Source organism: Rhinoderma darwinii, chromosome 3, assembly GCF_050947455.1.
Source record: "Rhinoderma darwinii isolate aRhiDar2 chromosome 3, aRhiDar2.hap1, whole genome shotgun sequence".
In the NCBI taxonomy this organism is placed as follows: Eukaryota; Metazoa; Chordata; class Amphibia; order Anura; family Rhinodermatidae; genus Rhinoderma; species Rhinoderma darwinii.
The window spans coordinates 215,085,429-215,112,156 of NC_134689.1; the positions used below are offsets into that span (position 1 = coordinate 215,085,429).

General features: G+C 35.7%; 1 protein-coding gene across 1 annotated transcript in view; it reads right to left on the minus strand.

Annotated features, from left to right (window-relative positions):
- The window catches only part of SEMA3A (semaphorin 3A), a 239,240-nt gene that overhangs the window by 35,260 nt on the left and 177,252 nt on the right, over positions 1-26,728 (minus strand). Inside the window, exons 7-13 of the mRNA XM_075857367.1 lie at positions 21,329-21,471; positions 18,689-18,803; positions 17,536-17,605; positions 17,140-17,284; positions 14,673-14,892; positions 7,246-7,337; positions 4,784-4,825 (exon numbers count right to left, since the gene is read on the minus strand). Of these exons, the coding sequence (XP_075713482.1) occupies positions 4,784-4,825; positions 7,246-7,337; positions 14,673-14,892; positions 17,140-17,284; positions 17,536-17,605; positions 18,689-18,803; positions 21,329-21,471 (827 nt within the window). The remainder of the gene's footprint in view (positions 1-4,783; positions 4,826-7,245; positions 7,338-14,672; positions 14,893-17,139; positions 17,285-17,535; positions 17,606-18,688; positions 18,804-21,328; positions 21,472-26,728) is intronic.

A 26,728-nucleotide genomic window follows, 5' to 3' on the forward strand; every position in this document is an offset into this window, starting at 1 on the left:
CTACATGGAAAACTACAGTATACTAGCTATATGGAACACTACATGGAAAACTACAGTAAGCTAGCTATATGGAACACTACATGGAAAACTACAGTATACTAGCTCTATAGAACACTACATGGAAAACTACAGTATACTAGCTATATGGAACACTATATGGAAAACTACAGTATGCTAGCTATATGGAAGAATACATGGAAAACTACAGTATACTAGCTATATGGAACACTACATGAAAAACTACAGTATACTAGCTATATGGAACACTACATGGAAAACTACAGTATGCTAGCTATATGGAACACTACATGGAAAACTACAGTATGCAAGCTCTATGGAACACTACATGGAAAACTACAGTATACTAGCTATATGGAACACTACATTGAAAACGACAGTATACTAGCTATATGGAACACTACATGGAAAACTACAGTATACTAGCTATATGGAACACTACATGGAAAACTACAGTATGCTAGCTATATGGAACACTACATGGACAACTACAGTATACTAGCCATATGGAACACTACATGGAAAACTACAGTATGCTAGCTATATGGAACACTACATGGATAACTACAGTATGCTAGCTATAAGGAACACTACATGGAAAACTACAGTATACTAGCTATATGGAACACTACATGGAAAACTACAGTATACTAGCTATATGGAACACTACAGTATACAACTATATGGAACACTACATGGAAAACTACAGTATACTAGCTATATGGAACACTACAGTATACAACTATATGGAACACTACATGGAAAACGACAGTATACTAGTTATATGGAACACTACATGGAAAACTACAGTATGCTAGCTATATGGAACACTACATGAAAAACTACAGTATGCTAGCTATATGGAACACTACATGGAAAACTACAGTATGCTAGCTATATGGAACACTACATGGAAAACTACAGTATACTAGCTATATGGAACACTACATGGAAAACTACAGTATGCTAGCTATATGGAACACTACATAGAAAACTACAGTATACTAGCTCTATAGAACACTACATGGAAAACTACAGTATACTAGCTATATGGAACACTATATGGAAAACTACAGTATGCTAGCTATATGGAAGAATACATGGACAACTACAGTATACTAGCTATATGGAACACTACATGAAAAAATACAGTATGCTAGCTATATGGAACACTACATGGAAAACTACAGTATACTAGTAATATAGAACACTTCATGGAAAACTATTATATACTAGCTATATGGAACACTACATGGAAAACTACAGTAAGCTAGCTATATGGAACACTATATGGAAAACTACAGTATACTAGCTATATGGAACACTACATGGAAAACTACAGTATACTAGCTATATGGAACACTACATGGAAAACTACAGTATACTAGCTCTATAGAACACTACATGGAAAACTACAGTATGCTAGCTATATGGAACACTACATGGAAAACTACAGTATGCTAGCTATATGGAAGAATACATGGAAAACTACAGTATGCTAGCTATATGGAACACTACATGGAAAACTACAGTATACTAGCTCTATGGAACACTACATGGAAAACTACAGTATACTAGCTATATGGAACACTACATGGAAAACTACAGTATACTAGCTATATGGAACACTACATGGAAAACTACAGTATACTAGCTCTATAGAACACTACATGGAAAACTACAGTATACTAGCTATATGGAACACTATATGGAAAACTACAGTATGCTAGCTATATGGAAGAATACATGGACAACTACAGTATACTAGCTATATGGAACACTACATGAAAAAATACAGTATGCTAGCTATATGGAACACTACATGGAAAACTACAGTATACTAGTAATATAGAACACTTCATGGAAAACTATTATATACTAGCTATATGGAACACTACATGGAAAACTACAGTAAGCTAGCTATATGGAACACTATATGGAAAACTACAGTATGCTAGCTATATGGAACACTACATGGAAAACTACAGTATGCTAGCTATATGGAACACTACATGGAAAACTACAGTATACTAGTAATATAGAACACTTCATGGAAAACTATTATATACTAGCTGTAGAACATGTGCTTCTTTATAAGAAACTCCTAATCTGCTGCTGAATACAGTATCTAGATGTTATGACAAATACAGTTCTCATCTTGGGAGAAAGAAGTCTCCAATCACTTAGCGTCAAACTACCCAAGACTTAGAAAGACAGAAAGCCTTGAAGCCTGTTGCTGTGTTTCTGGAGTTAAACCGAGAATATATGTTTTGATGCATTTAATTGTAGTTCTGCCAGCACAACAGATCCTTCCCTGCTCTCAAATAAAACATGTTCCATTGCCAAATACAATTAACTCCAACAGACAAAAAAAAAAAAGATCCCATATGGATAGTGCAAGCTGTTTCCAAACTGTGTTATGGTATTTGTTTCAATATTTGTAATATCCCGGTAATACCGTGCTTAACAGCCAGAGATATCCTGTCTTTATTGAATGCCTTAAACTTAAATCAGACGAAAGCAATAGGGAAAAATATGTGAACGTTCATATTGTACGACGCCATAAACGACGTAACAGCCTCGCCATAATCCTCATTTAATATAAATCCTTTTTTGCATTGTTTTGGCTATGTATTATGCATTGCTTCATCTGGAATTTCAGAACACTGCATTTGAGCGTGAACGAAAGTATCATGGGACAGCGGGACATTTAATGTCTTACTTTAAAGTCTGCTTTCCAAGTTTAAAAATACATAGGTAAATAGTTTCCAGTTAATGGATTTGGAGGATGTAGTTGTAATTTGGATATATTACTATGTTCATTCATTACAGGTCTGCTCATTGTAATCAGTTAAAGAGGCTTTTATACTCTTTTTCTATGTGAAGTGTGTTAGTGTTATACTACAATGTACAGTAATTAAATAGAATGTCCAGGATTATGGTTTTTTGTTTTTTTTGTGGCCATGTGACAATGCTACGAGAAATATAATAACTTTATGGTTGCTTTTCCTTAAATATTTGTTACATTTTAGTATTGCTGATATACCTCCAACATGTAAACATTGCAAGTGTGGTGTGATTTAGTCCGTACATGGCTCCCCTCTCTCTTTTTGGTTGCTTTATCCAATAGATATACTCCTATATTTATACAGTACCAGATCAATTACTATTTGCAGCCAAGAGAGAATGCGATGTGGATGCTGTAAGAAGGTTTTTCCCATACAATGTACTGAGAGAGAAGGGGGAGTTGCATGCTGAGTACAAGATTTTCAATAGAAAAAGCAATTCTAAAGTTATTAGAACTCTTTTAACATTGGCACTTATGGCTAAAAAAAAAAAAAACTTACTGAACAGCCTTTTTTAGGTCATAGCAACATCTTAGCTGCTTGCTTTCATGTCATACAGGTCCTTGCATGGGAGATCCATTTTTTAAAAATAGTTCCCCAGAAGTTAGAATGCGGACAATGAGGACTGAATTACAATTCTGAATCATTTTACTGAGTCTTGAGATAACAGTTGGGGGGGAAGAAAGAGCAAAGGAGCTACGTAAGAGCACATTCTTGTCATAGTGTACGGGAATGAATATCTTATGGAATTCACTAGTTTATTCAAATATACATTTTCATTGGTAGCAACACATGTGCATCAAGACATTGAATAACCCACTTACCATCAAAAAGAAAGTATTTAAAATAAATTATATGAAGAGTAACATTATACAGTACATGCAATAATGGGAAGGCTATGGAAAGCTTTGCATCTTAAATGCAAAATGAAACAATTTTCTACATAGTTTTCATAAAAAATTTCCTATCATTTTGCTGTTGTAGGGTCTGTGCAAGGCCATATTCATATGGAACTTTCACCTTGATTTTGGTGAAATCTGCCTATAAAAATAACCTTTCATTGTTTTCAATGGTAAATCCATGTTGCCATTTAAACAGCAGCATCATTTTATGACGCGCATTTAAAATCTGCGTCACTAAGTGACATGCAGATTTCGACAAGTGGATTAGCCCCCTTGAGTGGGGCTAATCCGCTAATCTGATGGAAATCTGCAGTAAAAAAAACTGCCACAAATAACGCAGAGAGAGGAAGGGCATCACTGTCTGTTAGCACAAGGGAGAAGAGATCCCTCATGTGCTGTAGTAGAGAAAGCAGTACAGGAATGAAGCTGTGCTGATACATAAGAGCTGATGAAAACAGCAGCATCCTGGACTCACAGAACTCACATCCACTATGTATTACTGGGAAGGACATACCCACACGAGAAAAGTCTAAAACTAGGAGCAAGTTGCAAACTGCATATCAGGGGGTCTGAAAATGAATGAAGGAATGGAGATAGCCTGAACTCGGTTTTTTTTTAACCACTAACATATATAAATATATATATTTTTTTTCCATGCCAAAGGTGCCCATAGTCATTAAATTAACATTTAATAAAATATATTTCTTTGTAAGATGTGTTTCTATGCATGGAAACATTATATGCCAGAATTAGAATCCAGGATAAACTATGGAACAAGTTCATAGTAAACTAGCTGACTAATTTTCGTTGTGTTTATAACACAAGAGCAATATGTGCAAAGTTTCCTTTTTTACTTGGCCTCTAATGATACTGCTCTACAACCAGTTGATGTCAAATTAAAGAAAAAGGATGTGTTATCACAATTAATACATCTGCATCAGCCAAGATACTGTCAGGAATAAATTAATGAAATTGGATAATGGAAACATAGTAAGTGAAATAAAAGCCACTGCATACTTGCTTTGTGGAAATCTCCATGGCTGAAATAGCACTTGGCTCCTAAGGGGGAAATTCACAAAACATAGATTAGCTTCGTTTAGTTAACATCGTTGTTGTCAGAAATAATAATCACATTGCAAACATAAGGATAACAATTCATACGAAAGCACAGAAAATTTACAATATTTCTGAAATATTGTGAAGAATTTATTAATATAAAATGTTTTAATGAGATAAAATGTTTTAATGATTTATTAAAATAAAATATTTTAAAATGTACAATATTTCTGAAATATTGTGAAGGATTTATTAAGATAAAATGTTTTAATGAGATACTTTATTATTTACTACAATCATTATTCTCACATCTGCTTGCAGCAAGTATTTGTCTTTTTATTAATATATTGTGTTGTCTTCTGTGATTTGAAAAAAGTAATTATCCTCATTTCTGTGAAATTTTTTCCTTTCAAAGCTTTTTTTGCAGCTATTCTGGGTATTGTTATAGATTGGTATGCCTTCCAGCTTTATACACCGAGGCTTTCACATACTTCTACTCATATCCTAAGCAGCCCATATTAACACTGTTTTTTTTTTTAAACACCTGCAGGATGCCTTAGAGAGACTTTCATAAACCGCACGCAATATGTGCTTATTCATGTAGAAATAATATTTCAAAGGGCTGAGGACAACTCACTTTATAATAGAATACAGTTGTGCAGACAAAAAAAATGAATTTGGCAAACAAAAGAGAAGAGAAAAATATAGCTGCTCTGCGGAAAGTAATGCAACAATAAGAATGGAATGAGGTTACTCATACCAACTTCTTAGGCTTCGTTCACATCTGCATCAGGGTTCCATTCATGGGTTCCGTCAGACCTTTCCATCAGGGGAACCTATGAACGAAAACCAAACAGAAACCATAGTTTTCTGTTTGCATTACCATTGATTTCAATGGTAATGCTTCCATTGCTAATGGTTTCCATTTGTCTCCGTTCAGTAAGGTTTCCGTTGTTTTGGCGGAATCAATAGCGTAGTCGACCACGCTATTAATTACACTAACAAAACGGAAACCTTATGGAATATAGACAACCGAAAACCATTAACAACAGAAGCAATACCATTGAAATCAATGGCAATGCAAACGGAAAGCTATATTCCGTTCATGGGTTCCCCTGACAGAAAGGTCTGATTGGACCTATGAATGGAACCCCGACACAGATGTGAATGAAGCCTTACTTAATAAATACTGTATAATATAACTTTCAAATTAGTGTTCCAATATGTTAAACATTTCAGAGGTTTCATTGGTTAAATTACGAATGTGCCTATGGCCAATTTATAGCACTTTCCCAACTGGATACCAAGCCAGAGTTGTTACTCACAGTTAGTAATTTGCCCTAAAAATTGAAATTTTTGAAAGACATCTAAATTCAGAACATAATTTCAATAAATCTATTTAATTTTAAGGTAGTGAGAAAAAAAGATAATTTTTCTGGCGCCATCCCACAAATATTCAGGAAGCTTTTTTGTAGTAAAAGGTTGGTTTATTTGTGTCTTTTTAAAAACAATGCATTTCAAACCCAGACCGAGTCTGTATGACATGATTCCGTGAGTTGTGAGATAAAAAACTTCTGTGTGTCTCCATAGAAAATTACAACCACATGGAGATACTTACCAGGCAATGGGTGCTGTATTAAGCTGAGTTCACACGCTGCGAATTCGCCGCAGGGAATTCCGGTCTAAAAATCGCACCAAACTGTAGTGCAGTTTTTTTATGGGAATGTCCGCTGTGGAAAACCGCAGCACTTAGACAGCCTGCCAGCAGGCTGGTCTCCTGGGATGACGTTTCATTCCAGGAGACCGCTGCAGCCTGTGATTGGTTGAAGCAGCGGTCACATGTGATGAAGAATCATCCCAGGGGGCTGGCCCTCTGCCGTCATCCAGGCCCGCCTCTTGGGATGAAATTTCATCCCATGTGACCACCACTACAGACTGTGTTTGGCTGCAGAAGGTCACATGGTTTGAAACGTCGTCCCAGGAGTCCGGCCTGGAGGAAGAAACATAGACCCCTGGGTAAGTATAAGATTTGCTTTTTGTGAGTTGCGTTTTTTGCAGCAGAATCGCTGAGAACCCGCCGAAAAAAATACACAACAACTGCTAATTGTTGCTGGTTTTACCTCCCCATTAAATTCAATGTGGAAAACCAGCAACAAATAAGCAGCACTTACGCACATACAATTGACATGCTGCAGAATAAAATTCTGCACTGTAGGTCAATTTCTGAGCCTTTTTCCCGCTCAGTATTTACGCAGCGTGTGGATGAGATTTGTTTTATCTCATTCACTTTGCTGCTACTGTATTCTCTGCGGAAAATCCGCAGTATTTACCAACCTGTGAACTGACCCTTACAGATTTGTACAGCACTGCTCTTTAATAGAGTCGTGTTCATGAGGCCTTAGTGTTGCTAATGATGTCCTTACCCTGAACACGGTCATTTCTTCCAGAAGTACTTCCTCTAAATCATGCCAGGTCTCCTTGGGAACAGAAACAACTTTTAAAACTGTCCCAATGTCTAAAAAAAAAAAATAGATGTTATGATAGCTGCAAACAGAAATATAGTGAGGTCTAAGATGGTTAATTTATTTGGGAAACGGGTGGTATATGCATGACATATTACCAATAAAAACACAAAATAAATACTGCTGCACCCTTTTTATTTGCATTAGTGTTTTTATAAATGTAAAGTCATTTATCATTATCATCTTATTAAATAGAGAGGGAAAATGATTCTAATAGGAAAATAGATTAATATGTGTGTGTGTGTGTGTGTGTATACTGTACATTAAGTGGTATAGATTCAGCTACAGTGCAAATAGTTAATGCAAAATATAAGTTCTGAATAAAATTCTGTTAAATATCAACATAGAATTGGCCAATATAATGCATTTTTTTCATTTTTATTTCTTTAACTGCAATGATATAAAGTCAGCATTTGAGACTCCAAAATTTCTGTCAGTAGTTTTAGCACAGGAAGCAGTAAAAGTTTGTCAAATTTGACAGTGTTTACCTGTTGCTACAATTTAATTGGTGAGGTTACAGATGTGTGTGAAAAATATGAAAAAACTTTTAATATAGTACCAGAAGCTGGCAGTATACCCCAGTGGTATATGACATGCATTTTCTTGTACTTTTTATGAGTTGCTATGTGTTTTATGGTTGTTCTTAAACACTTGAGTGCATATATCAGAGACCAAAAAGTGTCACATATGTGCAAAGGTCCAGATAACATCTTTGTTGATCTTTGAGGGCACTTGTCAAGCTGGAGTACAGCTAAAATTTACACTTCACTCCCCATGCAGCTGCATGCTGGAGGCTCTTCATTTAACCTATGCAGCATTCCCTTCACATGTACAGCTTTTCCCAATCATCGGACAGACAGGAAAAAAATTGTTAAAGTCTGTCAAATATATTTACACACTGAGGTTCTGACAAATAGCACTGAATAAAATTATAATTAATGGCTTCTTGTCAGATCCGGACGCTTACATATTAACAGTTTATATCTGATACTTTTTAAGTCTACCACTTACTCATCGATACATGGACGTACAGTCGTTTTCATATAAATTACAATACAGATATAATTGCTTTGCTCATCTAATGCCGATCCTTAAAAAATAATAATTGTAGGAGATATAGCTAGGTTTTCTTTCACATGCGGTCAAAGATTTAACCTCGCCAAACCTAAAACTAAACCTTACAGTTTTGGACTGGGGAACTGGTCTTCAAAAATAGGAGAGGGTTCTTTACAGTAGACGTTATTAAACCTAGTAACTCCTAACCACAAAAGTAATGGAAAAAATAATATCTAAAGTTAAAACAGTGCCCAAAATGTATCTCCTTATTAATTATATTGATCGTTATAATTAGTAATTTAAAGGCGGGCAATGTAAACTAGATCCAGGAAACGTATCCCTCTCACGTGCTGGGGTGAGGACACATTTTATTTTTCCCTTACGAGTTGAAGTTGTTATCCATGGGGCTTTGTTTGGCATTCCTCTGGAAGGGCTTAGGGCTGGCAAAGGATGAACTTAAAGAGGCTCTGTCACCAGATTTTGCAACCCCTATCTGCTATTGCAGCAGATCGGCGCTGCAATGTAGATAAGAGTAACGTTTTTATTTTAAAAAAACGAGCATTTTTGGCCAAGTTATGACCATTTTTGTAGTTATGCAAATGAGGCTTGCAAAAGTCCAAGTGGGTGTGTTTAAAAGTAAAAGTCCAACTGGGCGTGTATTATGTGTGTATATCGGGGCGTTTTTAATACTTTTACTAGCTGGGCGTTCTGACGAGAAGTATCATCCACTTCTCTTCAGAACGCCCAGCTTCTGCCAGATCACGCTGTGACGTCACTCACAGGTCCTGCATCGTGTCAGACGAGCGAGGACACATCGGCACCAGAGGCTTCAGGTGATTCTGCAGCAGCATCGGCGTTAGCAGGTAAGTCGATGTAGCTACTTACCTGCAAACGCTGATGCTGCTGCAGAATCAACTGTAGCCTCTGGTGCCGATGTGTCCTCGCTTGTCTGACACGATGCAGGACCTGTGAGTGACGTCACAGCGTGATCTGGCAGAAGCTGGGCGTTGTGAAGAGAAGTGGATGATACTTCTCGTCAGAGCGCCCAGCTAGTAAAAGTATTAAAAACGCCCCGATGTACGCACATAATACACGCCCACTTGGACTTTTACTTTTAAACACACCCATTTGGACTTTTGCAAGCCTCATTTGCATAACTACAAAAATGGTCATAACTTGGCCAAAAATGCTCGTTTTTTAAAAATAAAAACGTTACTGTAATCTACATTGCAGCGCCTATCTGCTGCAATAGCAGATAGGGGTTGCAAAATCTGGTGACAGAGCCTCTTTAAGGGACGTGTCATTTATTGAAGGTAAGTATCTATGTATCTGGGGGAGATTATATTGCGAGATTAAAGAACGTGGACAACATTAATTTTTTCAGTGAGGTGGCTCTAAAAACTGAAGCGGGTAAAGTAATAAATCACCCAATTCTCTGAGTTTTGAGTTTGCCAGCTGAAAGTTCACTGAAAAAATAATCAGATAATATTGTGATGTTTGCCAATGTGACTAGCCTACCATTGTCAGATTGGGCTCAAAATATGAAGTCATTATTAGCATAATATAAAAAATTCCGACATGTAACAACTCTGTATAATAGTTTGCAATTGCACAACTATGTCACTGCCCATAAAACAAAGCCCATAAAACATGTAAATATATTCTGCACAGCAATAAGTAAAATAAGTAGAGGATTTAATTAATTACGGATTCATTTATAGAAAAAAAGTCGAGATGATAAATTTGAAAATGTGAATGTCCCTATAAATAGTTAATAAACACATATATAACTAACTAAAAAGTTAAATCAACAAAGGCAGTGTGCAATTATGCTTTACATTGAAACATAACTAAAATAAAAAAAAATATCACAACCGATCTGTCTTTGCAAGTAGGAGTTCTGTGCAATACTAGAGGGGTAATAACTTTTTATGTTCTTCATATATGCTATAGAAGTCATGCATTCCAGATTAGCAAAAACCATCTTGAGGCAAATGCATACTCAGGCTTTGTAAGAAGCAGGTTTTAGGATATATATATATATATATATATATATATATATATATATATATATACATAATTATATTACTTGAATTAATCAATGATTTGTATAAGCCTTCATTTTTCTCTGTTGTTATCAGGCTACCGTAGGGCACCAGGACTCTTGATAGTTTTCTGTATTGCGTTTTGTGTATATGTATAAAAATAAATGTGTTAAAAACTCTTCCATAGCCTTATAATTGGACCTGCAGTACAAAATGTGCAGGATTTAAACACTGAAGTTAGTATACGCTGGTATATGGTATTAGCACATTGTACAAACTCTATTGTGATAGGTTTTTAGCTATATCAAGAAGTAGAGCTTGCACTTTTAGGCTCCGATTCAAAAATGATACCAACCCACTCACCCAACTGTCACAATCAATAGTTAAACACTGTGTATTATTTTATTGTGTAATTACTATGATATGATATCAAAGAGACACTGCTCAGCTTACCACTTCTGACCCTATTTCTCTAGCCATCAGTGGAGGTCTCAGCACACAATTCTTAGGGAACTGATTCACAAATAACCTATTAGAATCTATTAATGTTATGGCTTGTGTGCGCAATGATAATGGGCTAGTGTAGGATGCAATTAAAGTGGGCATGCATATAAATTTATGGTGGTCCCTTAGAATAATTTTCTCTAGTGGACCCATGGTACCCCAGTCCTACAACGACTACACCATTGAATGAACTCTGCGATCAAAGCAACTCAAACATGCCAGCTAAACAGTTTGAAATATCATGGCTTGCCAGAAGAATAGGACAGCTGAGAATCTACAAGAAAAGGGTTTGTTAGACTACAACAAACTATTCATAGACAGAATTCATGTTATTCCATGCAATTCTAAAGTCTTGATGTGATTAATAGCATTTATTAACCTTCTCATAGCACAGTATTGCGTTGTGCTGTATTCCCAAGACAACATTGTATGGATTAATTATAACAATTTTCATAGAAAAGTGAAAGGTAGTATTTAGAATGCTGAATTCAATTTAAGTTTTGAAAGTAAATGTGTCAAGAACAAAATAGTGTAGTGAGAACTATCAACACTTATTACGCCATAAATGTTTTAGTATAGATGCAGACTTCGATAAGTAAAGGGTGAAATTTGACAACTAACCTCTGGGCACCTTAATTAAAATGAATTGGCTCTCTCTAAAGAATACTCAACGTAAAAATTGTGTAGCCTCTGCATCTGCACTAACTTTAGAGGTCAAAGGTAACATAAGTTAATCACTATGGAGACTGTGATCAGGCCTCAGGTACCAAAGCTGTACTGTATCTGAGCTGCAGATCAAGTTTTGAAGAGTAGAATTTCAAATACTTTCACACAAATTAAACCATCTACTTCTTTTAAGATCAATAGGCTCCAGTTTACAGCTTGGCTAAAGGATAAGAGGGCTATTAATTCACTTTAATGACAGAAATGCTTCCACTATTTGAAATATTACCTCAGGTCATATATTTAGAGAATTGATCCACCGAGACATTGATTGCACTTGGTAAGTCACCCAAGCTACAGGGTGTAGAGAACCATGCAAATGTTATACTTTTATATTCTCTTCTAATAAGAACAAGGATCAAAGAAAGCAAAAAAAGAGCTACATATCATTATATTGTATTTTTTGGTAACCTGTATTGTATTATTTAGTAATATCCCATGTAGCCTTCTCATCCCCTAGGTTGTAAAAAATGCCTTAGCCCTCCGGTTTAGTTGTTTTGACTGCAAGCATCATGTTTTAATGTTGAGAGTTAAGACTGTGACATTGATGGGGATTATCTAAGGAAGTACGCAGGCATCCATGGACTGTTCAGTTTAGATTATTTGCTTCCCATTTAGAAGAGATGAAGAGCAGCTGTCTTTTAACCCAAGCAACATGTTTGTAAAGACTGGTGATGAGAAGACAATTGATAATGAATGATTTAACTGTAGAGTTAATAATTAAATATGGCAGTATTAAACCAGTGCTACAAATAAATGGTGCCAGTATTCTACGGTAGACTATGGAAATGTTCAATAAATAATCTTTATCTGTCATGACAAATGGAGTAGTATATAATACGTTCACACAGATGTTTACTGATAAGACCCTTCTACACTGGCCAATTATTGGGCAAACGAGTGTTCAAAAAACACTCGTTCCTGATAATTGCCCTGTCTAAACAGGGCAGCGATCAGCAGATGAACGAGCAAACGCTCAATCATCTGCTGGTCGTATCATTTTAAAAGTGTGAAATATTATCGTTGTCGGCAGCACAACGATAACAGGGAGACGTTCTGCTAACATGATACAAATGTATGGGGATGAGCGATCGGTGTAACAAGCGCTCGTCCCCATACTAGCTCCTTGTGAAAGGAGCAAACGAGCGTCAATCAATGAGCTGTCCCATTGATCGGCGCTCGTGGCATCGGCCAAACTTGGCCGGTGTAAAATTACCTATAGCCACTTTGTTAAGGTCAGACAGATAGTTTGCTCTCTAGTATCATTTGGTCATCTTGCTAGATTTCACAGTGATGTGCTAATGAACATTGCTATCAGCTTTATCCAAGTGTCTACTCAAGAGTGTTAATATACCTAGCCACGAACATGTGAACAGCCTGAGGGCAACATATAGGCTTCAACCTGCCTTGGCTTGTAATACTAGAAGTGTCATTTAATTAGCTTGGACATTACAATAAGTATAACATGTACATATACAGGTTTGTAAGTACAAGGTATATGTATTGTAATGTGGTTGACAAGCCTGTACAAAGTAACACTCTCTTGGCTTGCTTTAGAGAAGAGAGCATGCATTGTGAAGACGAAGATGGAACACTAGTTAAAATAATTGCACAGAAAAACCCATACTATTTCTGTCCTGCAGATTAAATCATTTGATCATAGAACATAGATTCCACTATATTTAACACTGCAAATACAGACGTTAAAAATAATAAAATACTAATATTATAGTTTATGATTAGTAATTAAAGAAAGTCTATGTACAATTTGCATTAAGTAGAATTGTATAATACATGAATGATAAGAAGTAACAACATATATACTATATATGTATACTTTCAAGAAGAATATATTCAACAAGTTTAGTGTTGTGCTCTATATTTATGTTCAATGGTTTGTTCACAAGGAATAAGCTGTAGGAAGAAAAAAAAATCAAAAGTGTAATCTGTGTAAAAAAAAAAGAGCATACTTTTTGAACGCTTCTTTTTAAAATAACACGCATTTTGATGCTTTTTTACGTGTTTTTGACATGTTTTGTTATGATTTTTCACATTCTGTAGCAAAATATGGGTTGTATTAAAAAATTTACTGGTCTAAACATACGTTCTGCGTTTAAGCATGAAAAACACTCAAACTAGCAAGTAAGCGTTTTTTTGGCAGCATTTTCAAACCTTTTATTGCCTTCAATGAGAAAATTTTGCACGTTTGACATTGACATGAAGCTTTTTTTTAATGTGACACGTAGTTTAATTACGCCTGCATACAAAATGCCATATGCGCTATTGCGCGTATTCTCATTGAAGTCATTTGGAAGCTTTTTGGATATGGGTCAAACTGTAAAGCAACATGATCTATCCATAGTGTTAATTCCTAATATTTCATTAAACTGTTGACTTCCTACCCATGGCTGAGTTTCTTGGAGGTATTCCTGCTAGAAACTGTAGTGAGATTAGAATTCATCTGAATGACAGAGTAAGTTTTATAGCTCCCACAGAATCAGATTAGCAGAAAGGGAACTAATTGTAAGAGCTCGACACCATAACACCCATAGCAAAAATTATTTCACACTTTAATTCTCAATCCACAAATGCCCTCTTCCTGAACTAACTGTAAGACTTTCCCACAGATGTAAAATGTTAGGAACTAAAGCTTCAGCCCAGTGTTCAGTTTTCGTCTGATTTATGTCAGGCATCAATTTGAACTGAGTCAGGAGATTTACAACACAGGAATCTGAAAGCTGACCCCGAGTACCCAATTGCATACTTTGATGGCGGCATTTAGCAATAATATCACACTCAGAATGAAACAGATCCTTTCCAACACACGTCCCCTTACTGTGATCTCATCCCAGTGTTAATATTTAAGCTATTCCTTTTAACCATGATTTTCATCACTGACTAGGACTTTCCTGTTTAGTCTGAGATATAAACTTTGTTATGTTTATTATTTATAATATATACATATGTTTTTGTTTTTTTAATGTCGTCCAAAAATCATACCTGTTCCAATAAACATTACATCATATTGTCCATCTTCTGCTTCCACACGATCAACCACTATCTGGGAAAACTGATAATCCACTTCTGTTTTAATTATGATTGGACGGTTGTTGATTGGGAAAACAGAGTTGTACATGGCTGGGTGGCTCCTGGCGAACATAATAACTTCATCTGGGAGATCCTTTGTTGAGTCAAAACCCCCAAATGTCTTGCTTGGACACTAAAAATCGATTTTAGATGGCAAAAAAATAAAAATAAAAAACAATAAAGAGTTTATCAACTAAAGTTCTGTTAAACCAAGTGACCAGTGCAAAATTAGCCTTAAGGGTATGTTCATACGAGGTCATTACGTCCGTAATTAACGGACGTATTTCGGCCACAAGTACCGGACCGAACACAGTGCAGGGAGCCGGGCTCCTAGCATCATAGTTATGTACGATGCTAGGAGTCCCTGCCTTGCTGCCGGACAACTGTCCCATACTGTAATCATGTTTTCAGTACGACACAGTTGTCCGGCAGCGAGGCAGGGACTCCTAGCGTCGTACATAACTATGATGCTAGGAGCCCGGCTCCCTGCACTGTGTTCGGTCCGGTACTTACGGCCGAAATACGTCCGTCAATTACGGACGGAATGACCTCATGTGAACATACCCTTAGAAATAACCATATTTTTTCCTGTCTTAAAGTTCTTTAACAAATAACCCAAAAAAAGACATCTATATAAAGTCAGTATTGAATATCACTATAAAATAGTTTTCTAAAGCTTTGTAATCTATTAAAGCTTAAACGTTATTTTTCCATTTATCTAATCCATAGGAACTTTCCATAGACATGACTAATAGTAAGTAAAAGAAGAAAAAAATAGCAACAATTTGTGTCATGCTCATTTCTATTATATCCAGAGTGTTTTTCCACTTTTTGCCATTACGCATTTTACTACCACTTTATTAGGCTTCATTCTATTGTGGTATTTTAGATTCTAGATTATATTAACATGTGAGCCATAAGGATAATGTGTTATATATTTAGTCATTTTTGTGAGTACATATAAATTCACATTGGCTTTCATCAATTAGTTTCACCTCATACACTAGTTAGTCAGCGATGAAAACCCTACTTGAACCAAGATATTAGTAATGAAGTGGCTGGAAGAGTTACATAAGTTACCATGAAAAAACATTTTCACAATAATACCATTGTATACATTTATTGCATTCAAACAAATTGACACCGGAGTCAAGATTAATGTGCCTTAGTGAAGAGTATTTTGTTTCTAGTTAAATACGTTATAGGCTACTTTCCCATTGAAATCAAATTACGATATGATAATGAACACAATTAGATACCTACTTAATGTGAACAGTAACATTTTGATGTTTGGAAAATATATTTTAAAGCCCAGATTCTATAACAAACAGGTTTAAATAAGAAGTATATATTTCTTAAGAAAATACATCAGGGAATGAAATCGATTATCTTTGTTTTAACCTTGATCTGAGTGGTATTAATATTTAAATAGCAAATGGAATGAAAATCAATATTGTCACAAACAAGCTAGTATTACTATCAAACAGATTTCGAAGTTCACACTTTCTATGAGTTAATGTACTATCACTTGCAAAGTTCAGTTATTTTATTTTATTTAGAATTTAGATTCTTAGATTTCTCTTACTTTAAAGGCTATGTATACCTTTGAAAACAATTAGTTGTTTTTTTTATCAAAATGTGTATCAGTGTGATTTGTGCAACTTTGTAATTACATTTTAATAAAAATATTTTTTACTTTTTCAGATACAGCTGCTTTGTATTCTGTATACAGAGCAGCTGTATCTTGTGCTTACACCTGAATCCGTAAGGTCAGCAGCACTGATGGGTTCAGTGACAGCGGGTTCTGTGATTAAGCTGTTATCGATCACATCGAACTTAGATCATAACTTAGATGTGATCGTAACAGATGGATCCACCCGCTGTCACTGAACCAGTCGGTGCCACAGACCTGACGAATTAAGGTCTCAGCCCAAGATACAGCTGCTCTGTATACAGAATATAAAGCAGCTGTATCTGAAAAATTAAAAATTATTTTTCAATAAAAAGTAATTACAAAGTTGCACCAAACACACTAATACACAGGTTTTTTGTTTTGTTTTTTTTTTAAAAAAGGTATATGTTTTAATTTAGTATATTCAGTAAAGGAAATATAATTTTTATTTGGAGATATAACTATATGGTACTTTTAAAAGTATTTACACCCCTAAACAACTTTATTTTTATGTTTAGACCAGGTCGCCAGTAGCACTTGTCCAAAGAGGAAGATATTTCTGTAAGATGCAAAGTAATTAAAAAAATTTCCCTTATAAACATAAAAATGTTCAAAGAAAGTGAATGATTTTTAAGGACAATATAGATTTCAGCCATAGCTGCATACGCTTTCATATATGTTTACAGTACATTTTATGAAGATACTTACGGTTCCAGGTCTTGGATAAGGAACTCTTCCTTGATAAGGCACCCATTGATAATTTGGACCATCTCTGTGAGCATATGGACCCAAAAACACTCTTCGTACATCAGACAAGCTATACATACATACAGCTGAACCCTTGAATACATTACTAGAAAAAAAGAAAAATGCAATAAAAACATGGTTAATATACCAAATAGGGTAATACCAACATTAAATTCACAATGGTAATAGTACAAGCTACAATCTCACTGGATCCACTCCAAATGTAAATTTAATTATCAGTTAAATTGGTTTGATCTGTAAAATCTGCTCTTTTATTAGTTACTTATATTTATATGATAGATACAAGATATTAAACCATGCTTGATGAATCAGGGGAGAGCATATTAACATGTATACCTTGACGTTGTGAAAACTGCATACAGAACTGGATTCTTTGGGTCTTTGGAGTTCATGATATACACATCCTCTATAACAGAAGAGAAAGCATCTTACATACTATAACAGAATTACAAATTTGGATACAGATTGAGTACATATACTATACTGAGATAGCCTTCACAGGGCAACAATAGGATAAAATGTTTGACAAAAGTAAAGCTATGCATCTAAGCCTGGATACTAGCCTTGCTTCTCTTACTTTAAGTGAAATACAGTTGAAGAATACATTGGTGGTCAACATCAAGATTAGCATAATCGAAAAGTGAATTATATCTTAGGTTGCATAAAACGAGATACAATAATGTGTTTTAAGCTTAGTATGTCTTCTATATAAATCACTTTAGTGCTAAATCAAAATCCTTGAGTGACATGCAGCGGAAATGTTATATTACGCAGCAGCCATGCAAATGAATGGACGACCATATACTACAGGAGCTATACTACATCTATTTGCTCTACTAGGCCATATGGAAATTTGTTGTCCTTATGGGATATTGCCATTATATAACAACTTGACCTATACATTTCAGAATTTTGTATGATTATCACATTTTATTAATTTTCTAATGAATTGCTTTGTGGCGTTTATATTCTGTTAGGCATCTTAAAGTAAGTATGCTATGAGAAGAAGTCATTTTAATTATTGTGCATTCTTTTCAAACACTCATCCTTTTCATACAACTATATAGAAATCAGAATCTAGAATTAATTACAGTGACATTATGCTTTGACCTAAGGAACAGCACATTTATCAAGTGTGTCAGTTTTAAAATTGAGAAAGAATATTTCTTGTAATATTGAGAATATGTCTTGTAATATTGCTTTATATTTCCTGTACATAAAATAGTTGAAAATGCAATCAAATATATTATAAAATAATGTTACAAATGTGTAGTTTTTTCCCCCTATTTTTTATTTATTATTTTATTTTAATATTCTTTTTTTTTTTTTTACTTTTTGAAGGTGATTATCAGAAAATAGATGTTTTGCACTATGTTCGAAAATGTACTCAATACCTTGGCATAAGACTTCAAAAATATGCTACACAAGGGATTAATATTAAACAATAATAATAATAATAATGTGTTGATTAATAAAAAATGACACTTACGTAATTCATCAAAATGTGTATCAATTCCAGTAGGTCCAGGAACAGAACAAATTAATCGAGCCTTAAGGAACGTTGTCCACTTGTTGACCAAACTTCGGTGCCCACCAAAATCATTCTGTCAATAATTTAAAAAATAAATTCTTTCAAACTTAAAAAAACAGATTTGTTTTAAAATAATGTTGCCAACCCATAAATAACAAGCAACTACCACATGTCTTATATTTCCATTTACAGTCTGTTGATATGTTTTTATCATGGCTGCATTTTTTTTTATTGTAATAGAAATGTACAGTATATAACAAGCTCCCATGCTATAGCACATTCCAGCAATGTTAGATTTGTCCTCTGATATAAATTATGTTGCTGTGCAATATGTTAGTGTGTTTAGTCTCTTGGGGAAAGAACATGATTTTGTTTTGCATTTGGAAAATATCTCAAATGTGTTGCTCATAAGGATTTGTGGTTTTTGTCATCACAGCACATACTCTAGAGGAGTTTTTGATGAATAACATATTCAAATGCCATTGGGCATAAATATACATATGTATTGCACTCTAAACACTTTAAACATCTGGTGTATGATCTCTTATTAAAAATAATAAGATGTCTCTTTATGAGAAAAGTGCAAAAATACTTGACATCAATCTGTTGCCAAATATTTGTTATTTTTCGTATAATAAAAAGTAAATGCCTTTAGCAAATAAAAACTAAAGTGTTAGGGATAGGGTTTTTTTTGCAGTCTAATCCCAGCAGGGAGAGATTACTTTATTGACTTCTTTAGCGTTAAGAAAAAATGAATAAATAAATAAATTAAAAAGCAATACTACAGGCAATGGCATTCTGATAAGGGCCAGATGAAAATCCATGGTGTAGGGACACCTAAATTCATGCTTTAGATACAGTAAATGCTTGATTTTTAAAACATCTAGTCAACATAAAATATTTTTTGCTATAAAACCTGTAGACCTTAGGTAGATTTTACTTTGCTTTTCTTTTTCAATTCAACGTATATAACATTTAGGCCTCATTCACACAGTGACTTCATTAATCCACGTGCCTGGGCCTGTACGGAGGTGAATGGACTGCACAACAGGTACATGATACCCTTGGGTAATAAGCTGGAGCATGCCAAATTCTTTTTCTCATAAGAAAACCCCTCCATATGCATCAATGTAAATTGGAGACACAAATAGCTACAGTATGGACCAATAGAATTCTTCAAAAAGCGGATCTGTGATCATACTATGCTTATGCTATGCCAAATGGCACATAATGCTTGGGCCGTTTGGCTAATAGAACCATTTCGTTTGGCTAATAGAACAATTTAAAGAATACAGCACAAACATAGTTATGAGCTAACTTTATTAAAGAGGGGAGTGCTCCCCACATTCTCCTTCACCAGTGATTGATGGCTGCCGTGTATACATACAGATACACAGTAACCATCAGACACTAGTGAGAGAGGTGGGGAAACGTGGGGAGAGACGGGGGAACGTTCCCTTTATAAATACAGCAGACTCATAACTAATTGTTAGTCTCTTAGCCTAATGGCAAAATATTTGTGCCATTTGGGCAAATAGTGTAGCAGATCTCCAGTATAATGGTAGATCCACTTTAATCCAAACTCAAATAGATATTCCCAATTTGAAGGTTCTATTAAATTTGGGACTATATCAAATATTTATGTGTCGCATGATGCTCACACACCAAAAAAGACACATTCAGTCTAGAATATTTGCGTGATTTTATTTTTTTGTTCAACTGATCCAATCTAATTTAACAACTAATGCATACAATATTGTCATTTTGTATCATATTTTCAATCTTGTTTTTGATCTGGCTCTTTTTTCATTACACAAAAGCATAACATGAGCTCTGTCCATATTGGTGATTTTTTTTATTCTTATACAGGTGTTTTCAATATTTTTTTTAATTACAAAAAATGGGTCATATTAATTTATATAGGACTTAAACTGATGACAATGTATACTGTTTCTAACCCTACATGTGGCAAACAATCATCTGCATTAATACAGTGTTACAGTTTGGTTCCTGTTACTAACATCACTGCACAATGCTTTGCTTGTTTGAGGTCGTGACCTGAAACAGTATATGTCTTATATGACTGGAAGTCATTTTTGCTCAAAATAACCATTTAAGAATCTCTTGACGAGAAATCCATCAAAACATATGATCTGCTAATCAAAACTTAGTAATATTCCTTATCACATTTTTCTATTCAAATATTCCAAAAAATTTATTTGGTTGAGATAACTTTTCAATGTCTTATAAGAGCAAAAGGGGAAGCTTCCAATGTTCAATACTTCATCAGTACAATTGAAATAAGTGTGATCTTATATTTCCTACAAGGCTACAAGAAGTTTGGCCAGAAGTTTGAAGAGTGTTAAAACATTTCAAATTTTACAAATTTGCTCAAATTATTCAAACAGCATGTGGATTTCACGATGAATAAGAACCGGGGATAGTACATTGACATGTAGGGGTTGGAGTGATACAAGTAGGATTGGAAGGTTTTTTTTTTTTTCAGTTCATAAGTACTACACCATTTTTATAAGTAAATGATACAAGTTGCTCTTTATTTCACTCTTTTTTCCATATTTTGCTTTTATAATACAGTACCTTGCATAATTGCCCTATCCTTGCATGTGTGGCTTTTCCAGTGTGTTCACCATCTATTGCATTTTCACGAAAGAAAAAATATACTTTGTCATCTTCTGGGTTGTCACTCTCTGGTACTAGATATGCACCAATGAACCTAGGATCTAAGCAGAATAGAAAAATGTTTTTTTTTTTTTTTTTTAATGTGGTTAGAGCTTACAGACAGATAAAGCACTTTTTAGATAACTCATTTATGCAGCAATTGCAATTTCCTAGAATCTCTTTCCACAAATACCTTTAATTTAAGCATTACTTAAATAGGTTATCCCATTTAGACAACTACTATCTATTTGCCCTATTAGGGCATATGGACATAATAGAGGTGGACCCCCACTTAGAACCCACCTCTAATTGCCAGAGTAGATAATCACGGTAAAGTGTTTCTCCTGCGCCGGAAAACTGTGTAACCTATATTGGTCTATTTGACATATTATTTCACATATCCCCTCGAGTGGTAGCTTCTTCAAGTGATAACAGCAAATTACTAGGAGGTTTTAGCTGCCGGACTTGTGGCAATCAGGTTCATATTTAGATCCGAGGTCCCCACTTGTGGTCTTTGCGTACATAGTTTACACCTCTACTTTAGATATTATGATGAATTAGAAAATCAGAATGCACAACTCATGGGAAAGTAAACTACAAAATGTTAAAATGGCAATATCAAGAAACATGTGCCAAAACAGCATATCATCTTTAACAAATTTGTTTTGTGATTCATATTAAGCCTAAGGGGCTTTCAATGACTGCAAATGAACACCATAATTCAGAAACCTCAATATTTCCAAAAACCCATCCAAAAATAAACTAGGGCAAACAATACAGATTAGCAGAGAAATAAATAAATTTCATTTTACAAATTAAGAAAGTGTACAAGCAGAATAGTTCAAACATAAACAAAACATATTTTGACTACGAATATAACAGTTTCATTGCTGTGTTGGTTTTGAGAGAAGACAGTTGAACATCTACCATACTTTAGATTGGTAATAAAGTTGTCAAAGGTTTGGCGGGGAGAAAGCCTAAAGGCATTGCAAAAAAGGGAATCTCATTAGAGCTGCCTGGCTTCGGACACTCACTTGGCATCAGGTAGGTTTCCAACTTACAAATCTCTGTGAAGCATTTGGGCACCATCCCCAATTGCTTGCAATATACAATGATACCACACATTTCTTGTATTCTTGAAATGCTACAAAGGACATTGATTGATTACTGGCTAAATCTTTTGTGGTCACCAATTCATCTTCCATGCACAATACAAACTCATTTGTAGCTACAGCTTGTTACAAAAGCAATTGAAAGCATTTGTTTTTATGCATTTCTCGAGCAAAATGAAGAGTACAATGATGGGTTCTCTTTTTCCAGAATCAGGACAATTTGACTTTGCCTTGACTTTTTCTATGACACTGTTTTACGACTTTGTTTGCATTGTTAAGCACTTGAGACAGGATATCTGCTATTTAAAGCATCTTGGTCATAATAAAAGCTCAAAAAATCAATCTGTATTGTAACTCCCTCTCTCATTGGTGTTTTACAATTCCCTGAAAACGCATAAAAATGACTACTTGTGGCAAAATGACCAATGATTCATATTTCCATTGAATTCTACCACCTGGTTTAAGCTATGTCTTAAATTAAACTTGGAATAGGTTCAAAATTATTTCACAAAGGGCATCTGATAATGTAATGGACTCTCTGCGTTAACACCCCCCTTTTCAGTACTATTAACAAACAGCAGATCATGATCTGGAACAATTTTTAGCATAATGCATACAGTCATTCTTTATCACCCTGGGAATTGTGATGGGAATTCCTTACTTTCCAAGAGGTGTATGATACATTTAAAACAACTATTTATGACAGCAACATAATTTCTTTTGTTGAAAAACAGGAAATTGTAAATATTACAAACCTTCCTCTTTGGAGAAGAATATTAAGTAGTATATTTTTGTTATTGGTAGGGATCTAAATATATGTTTTACATTGAAACAAAACAAAAATTAGGGAGAAGATAAATAAATATGCAGTTCTGGGAAATATTAAAGTAGTGGCTATAAAGAAAATATTACTGATACCGACCTTAGAAGAGTTTGTAGGAATCTATGACCTGCAAACATTATTTGTTCTAGGGTAAAGGACAGCCATCTAGCAACAGCTAATGGGTGCAGATAGCAGCCTCCCCGGGCCTTCCTGGATGTGATCCGGTCACGTCGCAAGAGCACGGGAACTCTCCCCAAGGAGGCAAGATGGCTAGTCCAAATTCTCGATAACCAAGAGGGAGTTAAATAAAGCATGGAAACATGATCAGTAATGTTATTTGATGATTTAAGGTCAAAACAGAGGTTAAAATGAGGTCTAACAGATGTCTGTCTCATCTGGAATGGTTGATAAGGAGCGGTACGTGGAATTGAAACCAGTAGTACACAAGTAAGGATCCTGAGAGTATGAAGTAAAACTCAGTGTAGGAGTGAAGCCTCCAGACCAGTAGCTATTTCTTGTATTCGGTATGCGGATGGCTCCCTTGTCTCAGTTTTTTTTTTGCTGACCTAAAAGATAGAGACATTAAGAAGGCTGCTACTACAGGACAACCTTGTTAGGGAGGGAGAATGGGAGGGTCGCTGTTGCTAGATGGCTGTCTTTTCCCCTAGAACAAATACCATTTGCAGGTCATAGATTCCTGCAAACTTGTCTTTGTTCTTCAGAGAGACAGCTACCTAGTACCAGCTAATGGGTAGAGTAGCACACACCTGGTGGTAGCACTGGGAAATTCAAGACGTTGTGTTTCGGAAGGACGCCAATAGAACTTGACGAAGGTTTTGCTAGAGGGCAATCCAGCAGCTCGGAGTATGGAAGCAGAAGGAATAGCTTTGGCTGCAGCCCTGGAGGAAGCTGCAGCACTGATAGAATGGGCTTTGAATAAATTGATATCTATGCCTGCGCTTTTCATTGCAAATAAGATCCAGCCTCTAATTGTAATAGCCGATGCTTTTCGGAACAGAGGTCTGGAAGTGATGAAGAGATTTGTAATATCCGCTCTGTGAGGGGCAGACAGGGTAAGATACTCCTGAAGGGTATTAACTAAACACAGGGAAGTTTCCTCCAGATCCCTTACTATGTCTAGTTCTACTGGCTTGTCATTCATATGAGAAGTTTTTGTTCTGCCCTTAAGAATTAGATGGAAATCTCCTGGTATGATAGATAGCCATGGTTCTGTAATGTGGAAAATAATAAATTCTGCTGTACGTGCTGCAATGGCTAGGAAAAGGAGACATGCTAGCTTTATACCTTTGTTCCTAATGTGGCAGTCCCCTTTAGCCATGGTGCCAAGAAAATTGATTAGGGGAAACATTTACCAGGTGCATGAGTATTTAGGAATGATTTATCTTACAGCAGAAGTCCCCTTAATTACATTAAGGTATAACTTATCTTCTGTATTAATAAGTTTAAAGCAAAACCCATGGACTTAATTGTGTTGCAAGCCAAGCCTGCCGGGAATTTCTGTTCAATCCCTTCCCGTCATTTGTCGTAAGTATACGTCATGGATAGCCAGTGCTTCCCGTAAATTGTTGTATACTAACAACAAATAGATGGCACCGGCTCATAAGTTGAGTTGGTGCCGTCATCCCCGGATGTCAGCTGTATCTTACATCTGTCACCCTGCTGTAATGGCGGAGACCAAAGTTAGCTTTGATCCCCGCCATTAACCCCTTAAATGCAGCAGTCAAAAGCGATCGCTGCATTTAAGGTGTTTGCAGCTCATCGGCACCCCATCAAGGAAATTGCCGGGGTGCCGGTGGCTGCAATGGCAACCGGAGGCCTAATAGTGGCCTACTGGTCTGCCTAGTACGGAAGCCATTCAGGCCCCGCCCAGAGGGGCCCGCCTTCCTAAAAGGCTTCCGTAGCCGTCGGCAAGATGGTGCCGGCTCAGGAGATGAACCAGCATCATCAGTGGTGGATGTCAGCTGTATGTTACAGCTGACATCCACCTGTAATGGCAGGGACCGAAGCTCGCTCCGATTCCTGCCATTAACCCCTTAGATGCACCTTAGTGGTTGGCAGCAGATCGGCAACTGACAGTTGGACCTTCAAGTGGGACTAAAATAAAAGTGTAAAAAAAGTGAAAAAATAAGTTGAAAAAAATATAATAAAAGCATCAAGTGATAGAATAAAACACAATCGCCCGTTTTCCCTTATTAAGTCCTTTATTATTGAAAAAAATAAATAAACCATACATATTTGGTATTGCCGCGACCATAATGACCTGAATTATAAAAAATATTATGAAAATATTATGTTATTTATTCCACACGGTGAAGGGTGTAAAAAAATAAACTTAAAAAAAGAATGCCAGAATTTCAGTTTTTTGGCCACTTTGCCCTACAAACATTGACATGTATCCAAAATGGTACCTATAAATAAGCCCTCATACAGCTTTGTTGACGAATAAATAACAATGTTATGGTTCTCACAACATGGCGACAGGAAAAATACATTATTTTTACAAAAGTAATTTTATTGTTCAAAAAGTTGTAAAACATAAAAGTACTATAAATTTGGTATCGCCGGAATTGTACTGACCCTCAGAATAAAGTAAATATGTCATTTATAATGCATGGTGAAAGCTGTATGAAAAAAACTACGACAGAATTGCTGTTTTTTGGTCACCTTGCCTCCCAAAAAATAGGATAAAAGGTGATCAAAAAGTCGCATGTACCCCAAAATGATACCAATAATAACTACAGCTCGTCCTGTAAAAAAAAAATCCTCATACCACTACGCCTATGAAAAAATAAAATTAGTTAAGGCTCCAATAAGTCAGGAAAGAAAAATATGCGGTAGTGCAGGCCCGGGGAGAACATTTCTCCTGTTTCAAGCGGCGATTTATCAAGGCCCTAAAATTAGGGAACCAGGAAGGGTAGGACTCAAACATGTCTGCTGGAAGCAAGCGTGCCCGTATTATATCAGGACAACAATTTCCCAGCCAAATTCTGCAGAATATGTACCAAAAGGGGGTTAAGAGACGACACCATTTATCAGTGCGACGCTGGCCTCTGCAGAAAGGATTGCTTCACAACGTACCACACATCTATGGATTATTTTATATATTTTTTTTACCCCATTATTATACCACCTGACTATGCCCCTGATGTACTCTGCCTGGCTTAAATGTACCCACACATTATAAACTAAAATACCAGTAATACACCAAACAAAACTGCTACCAAGCAAAATCCACACTCCAAAAGCCAAATGGTGCTCCCTCCCTACTGAGCCCTACTGTGTGCCCAAACAGCTGTTTACTTCCAGACATATGGCATCGCCATACCCAGGAGAACACTTTTAACAATTTTTGGGGTGTTTGTC